The sequence below is a fragment of the Sminthopsis crassicaudata genome, chromosome 3 (genome assembly GCF_048593235.1).
Source record: "Sminthopsis crassicaudata isolate SCR6 chromosome 3, ASM4859323v1, whole genome shotgun sequence".
Classification (NCBI taxonomy): Eukaryota; Metazoa; Chordata; class Mammalia; order Dasyuromorphia; family Dasyuridae; genus Sminthopsis; species Sminthopsis crassicaudata.
In genome coordinates this window covers 815,823-825,134 of record NC_133619.1, presented here as the reverse complement: position 1 = coordinate 825,134, position 9,312 = coordinate 815,823, and the positions used below count along the sequence as shown (strand labels likewise).

At 53.7% G+C, this 9,312-nt stretch overlaps 1 protein-coding gene across 1 annotated transcript in view; it reads left to right on the top strand.

The window, feature by feature from the left end:
* The window catches only part of SLC13A5 (solute carrier family 13 member 5), a 19,322-nt gene extending 16,962 nt beyond the window's left edge, over positions 1-2,360 (top strand). Inside the window, exon 12 of the mRNA XM_074297722.1 lies at positions 1,167-2,360. Within this exon, the coding sequence (XP_074153823.1) occupies positions 1,167-1,304 (138 nt within the window). The 3' untranslated portion in view covers positions 1,305-2,360. The remainder of the gene's footprint in view (positions 1-1,166) is intronic.
* The last annotated feature ends 6,952 nt before the right edge of the window (positions 2,361-9,312 follow it).

Below are 9,312 nucleotides of genomic sequence, written 5' to 3'. Positions count from 1 at the left end.
GTTTGTGTCAAGCCCCAGAATATCACAGAGCTTCCTAAAGTAGATAGATCTGTGATCACATAAACTACTTAGGTCAAAGTAGCCACACAAGGAGAAGTGGGTGAAGAATGCCTTCTGTTTGGATCATGGCTGACAAGTGGACAGACGGCCAGGGCATCCTGGGGCTGGAAGAGACAAACACACAGAGGGATTTGTAGCCGGCGGCAGATGCCAGGCTCCAGTGGGCACTGGTGGGCTTGTCGAGGTTTTGCCTCTGAGATTCTTCAACTCTGATTCTCTGTGAGTGAAGGAAGGAAGAAGCATTTATAAAGCACTTACTACGTGCCAAACACTGCTAAGTGCCAGCCGTACATGTATAAAAAACCATCCCACGGTCAAAAAGCTCTCATTCTCCGGGAGAACGATGGCTGGGGGTGCTGGGGATTCCTTGGGCCACAAAATTGTGGTGATCTAAGGCTTGCAGGTGAATTGGGTTTAAGTGAGGCAGGAGGCCTGCCCCAAGTTCCCAGCCTCGGTCTCTCCTCCAGACCCTCTGGCTCCAGGGCAAGGTACACGGCAGGATGGCTGGGGATGCGGTGGGAGACCTCGGGCTTTTTGAGTTAAGGTCTCTCCCAGGTCCGTTTTGACTGTGGCAGCTCCCATTCAGTGAGTAAAGCCAGATAGGAACCGAGGCAGAGAGCGGCCTCTTTTTGCCCAGCGGCCAAAACCCCAGACCCTGCCGTCTGGGAGGGGAAGACCCTCAGTTTCTGAGCAAAGCAGAAGCCGTTGCCGTTCACGCTCCGCTTGGGCTGGGCCCGTGGTTGGCCGATGGAAGAGAGCCTGAGTGATTTAAGGCATGGTCCTTAAGAAGGAAATCTAGCGGGGAACCCCGGGCTATCTCGGGAGGTTTCAGCGATCAAAGTTAGCAGAAAGCTGGAGAGAAAGTTTGGGAACAGTGGCCACGATCTAGGTTTGTGGTCGGACCCACATGGGGCCACATGCCGGGGAAGACAAATGAGTAGAAGGCCGCAGAGGGGAAGGGAGACGGAGCCGCTTGCATCCGGCCGAATCGTGGCTGGGCCGGGCTCAGATTTCCCGGGATGGTGGGCAGAGCTTGCCCGGGGGCTGGGGGTGGTGGAGGGGGTCTGGAGGCCCCCCCAGGTGCTGACTGGCTCCCTTTGTTCCAGGTGAAAGCCGGCTTCGTGATGAACATAATCTCCTTGATCTGTGTCTTTCTGGCCATCAACACTTGGGGACGGTTATTGTTTGACCTGGAGAATTTTCCGAGCTGGGCAAACATAACACGAAGCATCAGAGAAGACTAAGGGCTCGGCTGTGGTGTGGGAGGGGCAGGGGAGGGGGAGGGGAGGGGTAGCAGCGTTCCCAGCCTGCTGCGGGGGCTAGAAGGACTTGAGCTTGCTGTCCTACATCCGGGCAGCTCTGCCCCTGAGGCGGGGCCAGAAGCCCTCATGGCCCCTCGGGACAGCCTGTGTCTACATCTGGAGCGAAGGGAGGGCTCACCCCCCCCAGGCTGAAGGCTTCAGAGACTGTCTGGGAAAGCTTCACTAGCAATGACCCCCACGAGATTAAAGGAGGGCAATCACCCTTCCCAGCATCCACTTCTTCCCAGTGGTCAGTGGAGCATTCTCTGGGCCAAAAGGCCCGGAAGCTTCCCCATGCTGCAGACCCCACTGGGGATTTTGGGCGCAGGAGCAGGCTGTCCTGAGGCTTGGGTGGGCCCCTGCCCATCCACCCCTTGGGTCGGTGAGGGAGGGAACACTGGGCAGGAGCACTGAGACCCTCCTTGTCCGACTCTTCAGAGGGTTCTTCCGGAAGGAGGATCCAGGAAACCGCCTTCAGTGTCTGGTGAGAGCCATCCCCCTTTCCTGGGCCCTTGTGGGGAAGTAGCCTCGAAGGGCAGACTCGAGCCCCAGCTCTCCCCCACCCCTGCTCCCAGGCCCCAGCTAGAAGCTGCGGGCGCTCCGAAATGATGCAGACGGAAAAAGCTCTTCAGCCTGGCCTGCGGCCTCCCTCCAGCGTGGAGGTCTTTGCCTCTTCTGGCCCAGACGAGGCTGATCCGGCCAGGAAGCTCCCAGGCCCGGGAGCTGACTCTGGGACAGGGACGCAGATGGAGGAGGTGATTGGTCTACTTCCAAGGGCCATAGACGGCCCCCTTGGGCAGAGCGGGGTCCTCTGCTCTCTATTCAGCCTCAGTCCGGGCCGAGTCCCAGAATCCAGCTGGCACAATAGGCACAAGACTTGAGAAAGCAGCTTCCTGTTTCTGCCCAGAGTCTGGGGGGCAAGCAGCCCGAGGCACGTGCTGGAGAGCAAACCGAAATGCCTTCGCCTGTCCACAGAATAAAGTCATCAGGCTGAAGAGATCCCACTGCCTGCTCTGTGCACCCGGGGAGGGCGCCGGCCGGAAACTCGGGGTGGGGGGCGGGCCGTTCCCAGGGGAGGATCCAGGCAGGAGCCTTGCTGCTTTCCCCTTGCCTTCACACCCAGGGTCAGTCAGTGGGGAAGGGAGAAAAGAGCCCCGATGTAAAGGGCTTTTGCTGTCACCCAAAGGCTGGGCCCAGAGGAAATGGGGAAATGTGGTCCGCCCTGTTCTTTGTCAGCTGGATTTATTGCCTGTGTGCCAGGCACTCTGCCAGAACTGGCTTCAGGGAGCTATCGGTGAGATGGGGGAAGGCAATCTTGGGGGGCATCTGGGGGAGACTTCTCCAAGAAATGGGGTGCTAGTTGAGACTGGAGGAAGCTAGTAGAGAAGGCGGGGGGACAGTGAGAGAGGGTGCTCGGAGCTGGGACACTGAGGCTCTTGTGGGAGGAGCAGGAAGGCACCCCAGAGTGAGAAGGCTCAGGGTCTCCTCACCTTAGCTTTCCCTGCTGAAATGACTCTTACTGGGCATGGAGAGAGAGCCACAGGCTGAAGCGCTGGGCTCAGATAACAGCAGGCCCTGGAGCACCTGGACTGTCCCCTCCTCATCCCTAGAGATTTTCACACCCGGTTGCTCACCCCCCCCCCCAAGAGGCTGCCTCTGGTCTCCCACTCCCGAGTGATCTTTAAACGGGGGGAATGAATCTGGAAACACCGACAGTCGCACCTCCTTCCAGGCTTAGGACCAGCTTGGACCCTCAGAGGCCCGAAGAGGCCCGGTGCGGGTCCTGCACTAGAGAGCAAAGGCCCGAGCCCCCGCCGCGCGCTCCCTGGCCCAGGCCGCTAGCTGACACGATCAGCTCACAGTCGAGACACTGATAACACGAACAGTAGTCCCCCATAGAGTGGGGCCATTTGCCACAAACACATCAGTACGGAGAGGGCCGAGCAACGGACACAGGCTGGGGTAAAGCATGTATGGGGAGGAGTCGGCAAACATTTCTTCCGGAATGATGGCTGTTCCTGGCACTGGGCTGAGCCAAAACATCCCCTCACCTCAAAAAGCTTATTGTGGCAGGAGGAGGAACACAAGTGGGGAGGGACAGGACACCCACAAAGCGCATGGAGGGTTGGCCCAGGGGGAAGGCGGGGGCAGGGATGGGACCCAAGAAGGCAGCACCCAGTGTGGGAGGAGGGAGAGCAGAGTGGACATCCGAAGTGGGAAAGGAGCACCATGCGCTGGGACTGGCAAGGGGGCCGCAGAGCTGGCACCCAACCCAAAACGCCTTCGCCTGCCCAGAGAACCAAGTCATCTTGTGACATCTAGAGGGGAGGGAGGTGTAAAAGTACTGCAAAGACAGGAGGAGATTGCCCCGCAGAGCTTTAAATGCGGACAAGATTTCCTGGGGGGGAGGGGTGACAGCCCACGCTTCCAGGTTGTCACCTTGGCAGGTGTGTGGAGGGTGGCTTGGGATGGGGAATGGCCGGGGGTGTGGAGACCACCGAGGAGAGAGGGGACGAGGGCCAGAGCCGGGCCAGAGGCAGAAGTAACACCCGGTCCAAGGTTTCACACCTGAGGGACCCTCCCCCAGGGATGGGCAAGTCCCAAAGAGGGAGGTGGAAGAAGCAAAGTTTCCTTTTGCAGAATGCCCAAACCCAAGGTGGCTGGTGGTCTCTGGTGCAAGGATCCCGCTGTCCCCCCCTTCTCACAGCATCCTTGAGTCTCTCCTGGGCAGGCCGGTGCAATGCGTCCTGCTGTTTCCCCTCTTCTCATAGCATCCTCTCCACTTCCTGCCTCAGTTCCACCCAACTCTCTGCAGCCTTCCCACCCCCACCCAAATGCTCACTGCGCCTCCCAGAGGCTTCGGTGCTTTGAGAATCACCTACTCTCCCTATCCCAGCTCTGACTATCCAGAGTCTAAGAATGCACTCAATCTTTGGGCTACCATGTTTATTCGCTCACATTGAAACTCGAGGTCCACTAAGACCCCTCAGATCTTTTAGGAATGAGTCATGCTTAGGAAGTTGATTTCTTTTGAACTTTGATTTTTTTATTTCACATTAATGGCATTAAAATTTCCTTTGACTGGATTCAGCCAGATATTCTGGTCTGTTGAGGACATTCTGTCTCCTGGACTCTGCCCTGTTAAAACTCAACCCGAGTTCCGTGTTCTGGGCTTTTAGGTGCCAGAGTAGAGGTGGATAATCTGGTGAAGAGCCAGGGAGGGGCTAAGCAGAGAACAGGGACGGTGTGGGGTCGAGGAAGGACACCCTAGCATCTCCTGATCTCTGGAAGGCTGGAAGGGGAGAGGCTGCCTGGACGGCCAGAGCAGGGGGCGGGTCACAGGACTAGTGTGATGAGTCAGTCAGTCAGTCAGGAGAAGTCCTCACTACAGGCCTGGCTGTGCTCCCCCTCCCCTCCAAATGCCCCCAAAGCCTTGCTTTCAAAGGGCTCCCACTCCAAGGGGGCCTCCCTCCCCCAGCTGTCTGGTGTAAGTGCTTAAACTTAGCTTCATTAACTTTCTTTCCACCTTAGTCTCACATCTAGACAGTAACAGAACACTAAATCAAGCCTGGAAATGTCGCCTTACCCAAAGCATGAGGTGTAAATTCACCCCCTGAAAATTTAACAATCGGCTCTCATGACATGCTAGGACACCCTGAGGGGGCTGGGTGAGGCGCAAAGGGGCTTCTCCAGGACCTCTCAGGGGGCCCCTACTCCTGAGTCTGGGATTTCAGGATACAGGATGATTTCTTTGCCCTCGCTCACAGGGGACCTCTGTCCTTTGGCTGCCCAGGCTCTCAATGGCAAGAGCCGGTGACCTAGCCCGACCCTGTCCGGCTGGCCCTCTCTGGCCGCTCACAGTGGGGGTGGCCAAGGGGAGACTGACCGCGAAGGAGCGGCTGGCTCCCCGGCCCGCTGGAGTGCCCGGCTAATGACAGACCAGAGGTGTACTTGCGGCTTACCACTTGGCATTTTTAGCTTCCAAAGTGCCCCATTTATCTTTGTGCTGTCCCGGCCAGCACCCCGCAGAACTCCCGGGGCCTGCCCTGGGGACCATCAGCCCTGCCCAGGAGGCCAGCCCCATGCTGCTCTTGCTGGGTGGCTCCAGGCCTGGGGCGTCCTCCTGCTCAAGCCTCCCTCTCGGCCGTGCCTTGAACGGACCCTCCAACTCTGGGCAACCATCCCCCGGGCCAGGAACTCTCTCCCTCCTGGGCTCTGACCACTGACCTCCCCTTCAAGTCCCAGCTAAAATCCCTTGTGCGGGAAGCCTTCCCCACTCCCTCCTCTTCCAGAGCCTTCCCTCCTTCCTTAATTACTCCTGGAGAGAGGTGGCTTTGTGTATTTGTTAGCACACTGTCTCCCCCGTTAGATGGTGAGCCCCTTTGGGCCAGGGGCTGCCTCACTTTTGTGCCTTTCCCCTTATCTAGCAGTCTCGGGACATTGTAGGAGCTCAATCCATGCTTGTTGTCAAATGAAAACCAGCCCATCAGCGAGCAGCAAACCTCGCTGGCCAAATAAGAGACGTTGAGGGGGGGGAGATCTCCGGGGCACTCCAGAGCCTTCCCTCTTCCCCTCCTGCTCCGAGCCAGGAGGTTCCCCCCTCCTCAGAAAGGTGGGGTTCATCTGGTCAGCCTGGGAAAGCTGGGCAGAAGCTGCTGTCCAGGACTCCACGTCCCCAGGAGAGACCCGAGTGGTCAGCACTAGGGAATCCCAGAGCCCAGCTGAGCTGAGGAGGGGGACTCTTCCCAGCTCTGCCCCCAACTCGGCCCAGCTCCCCCCAGCCTTCCTTCTTTGCGAGAACTGCAGCCGGCACTCAGGGTTTAGCCCGGACCAGATTCCTTCCTTCTTTCTGTTCGTCTGTTTATTCATTTGTTCATCTCTCACGCGCTCAGCCCTGTGCCGGACAGTTTTTGTACAATGACAATATCTCCCTAAGGCCGGCACGTGCTCAAAAGACATTCCCTTTACTGAAAGTACATTTTCTGTGCTTGAAATTGGGGGAGGCAGAGGAACGGTGTGTCTCCCCGAGGCCCCTCATCGCCAGAGGCCCAGGAGACACTCCAGGCTTCTCTGGTACCTCTCGGCGCTCACCTGAGGAGACTTCTGCAGCGGCTGAAGAGAAGCAGCCTTAGATCCACTTTATCGGGGGTTATTGTTATATTATATTATTAAGGGTGAAAATGGATTCAGTGTTTGTTGGGGGTGGGGAGGACGGGGACAGAGGGGTGTGTGTGGAATACTCCTTCTCTCACAAAGTCCTGAGACGGAAGCCTAAACGTTAAGTCACCGACCAAGCCCAGAGGTAGCTCGGAGTCCCTGCTCCGTGCCTGTGGCCTCTCCCAGGATGACATCCTGGCTATCCCCCTTTCCCTACCCATTTCACAAGCCATGCTGGACTTTGCAGGTGACCAGAGCAGGATGGCTCCCAGCAAGCAGGAGTATCTTCAGCTTTCTTCTTTGTATACCTTAAGGCTTGGGTGTAAATGGCATGTTTGGGGAGCTCACACCCTACCACAGCGTGGAGAAGGAGAGGGAAGCAATGCCCTGAAGCCAACAAGGGAAGCCAGATCCTCTGGTCAGACTTCAGGTCTTGCCCTACTCGAGTATTTCTGGGAAGAATGGGGCACTTGTCTGGGAGGGAGAGCACATCTCCTTGAGTGTCACTGGTTTTTTGTAAAAGAGGTTTACTCCAGGTGTATTTATGGTAGTTAATTTGGTCCCAAAGGCTCCCTGCCAGCATATCTGACAATCCCAGCTCCTGTGAGTGACCAGGAGGATCATTTTCTACTGTGTGGTTGGAACAGAGACCGTTCTGGAGAGGAGTTCCTGTGCTTGCTTATAAAGGAGGAGGGAAAGCACGATTTCAGCTGGCCTATTTCTACCTTGTTTCCATCTTGCTTTCTACCTTGTGATCTGTGGGTATCTGAGACATGATGAGCGGAAGGAATCTCATCCCTATTCCTTTGTAGTTTTGTTAAGAAGAGTCTTTTGGAATATTTGAAGAGATTCAGGCTATAATAAGAATTGAAAAAATTTGGACCATTTCTCAAACAAGAGTTTGGAGGCACTGAGGAACTTGATCTTGGAGAAGGTGCATCTTGAAGGAAGCCAGAAAGAAGGGAGGGAGAATATTCTTTTTTTATTAATGGTTTTTATTTTCAAAACATATGTATGGGTAATTTTTCAACATTGACCGTTTCATAGTCTTGTGTTCCAAATTTTCTCTCCTTCCCCCCACTTCCTTCCCAGAGGGCAAGCAATCCAATAGATGTTATCCATGTTAAAATATATGTTCAGTCCAATATGTGCAAACATATTTATACAATTCTCTTGCTGCACAAGAAAAATTGGATCGAAAAGGAAAGAAAATGAGAAAGAAAACAAGATGCAAGTGAAGAACAACAAAAAGAATGAGAATGTTCTGTTGTGCTCCACACTCAGTTCCCACAGTCCTCTCTCTGGGTGTGGATGGCTCTCTTCATCACAAGATCATTGGAACTGGCCCAAATCATCTCACTGTTGAAGAGAGCCACGTCCATCAGAATTGATCTTTGTATCATCTTGTTGTTGCCATGTATAATGATCTCCTGGTTCTGCTCATTTCACTCAGCATCAGTTCCTGTCAGTCTCTCCAGGTCTCTCTGAAATCATCCTGCTGGTCATTTCTTACAGAGCAGTAGTATTCCATAACATTTATATACCATCACTTATTCACCATTTTCCAAGTGACGGACATCCACTCAATTTCCAGTTTCTGGCCGCTACAAAAAGGGCTGCCACAGATATTCTTGCACATACGGGTCCCTTTCCCTCCTTTAAGATCTCTTTGAGATATAAGCCCAGTAGAAGCACTGCTGGATCAAAGGGGATGTGCAATTCGGTAACTTTTTGAGCATAGTTCCAAATGAAGGAGAGTATTCTCTGAGGATATCCAGAGAAAATACACAGAGTCATGGCCAGTGTTATTGAGTTGCAGAGTCCATGAGGGTGAGACCAGTACAAAAACAGCAGGAGAGACAACTGGGGGGCAGGGGACAACCAACGAGGGCTTTGAATGCCAAAGAGGATTTCATGTTTGAGCTTAGAGGTATTACAGAGTCACTGAGTTTATTGCTCTGTCCTTGGACTTCCTTCCTCTTTATAATTTCTGAAGCCTTTTTTTGTTAAGCTGACAGCTCAGCCCCCGTTCTGCTCCCGTGAATCCCACTCCCATTAGGAGAAAGAATTTGAAATGATTGAGTCTTGGCTAGCCCTGATCCCTCTTCGGGCTGTTGGCATTTCCCCATCGCCTGTTAGTTTCTCAGGCTGTTGACCTCATTAAATGGAATTGGGTCACTGGTCCCTTCCAGCTAACAGTGGGAGAACCATTCTGAAATAAGGGCTCGATCCATTAAGCTATTGGCAAAAATGTCTAAGGTCGCAGAGTCCAGCACAGATGCCCGGGATCCTCCTTGAAAGGCCTCCTTCCCAGCTGGCATCAAAGCACGAGTGCAGATGGCACCTAAAGCCAAACCTGTCTCCTTGTGACGTGGACCAGTCGGCTTCTCTACAGCTTTTCACAAGAATAGCATGAAACATATTATGGAGCTATGTACTGTTTGCAATTTAGTAACTTAGTTTAAAGAAAGGAATATGCTTCATCTTCCCTGCCTTCTGTCAGTAATTACAACTTCCTCATTTAGAGGGTCACTGCCAGGAATTGACTATAACCTGTGAACAGTTTTTACGTTCATTTTTGGGAAAATCAAGGTAACCAGTGATGAAACCCATTTAATCCATATTTCTTCATCTTCTCCATGAGAACAATATTAGATACTTTATTTAAAAATTTTTAATAATAGCTTTTTATTTTCAAAGATAGTTTTCAAAATTCACTCCTACAAAATTTTCTCCCTGCCTTCTCTGCCCCCACCCCTAAACAAGTACTCCAAGATACGTTAAACATATGCAA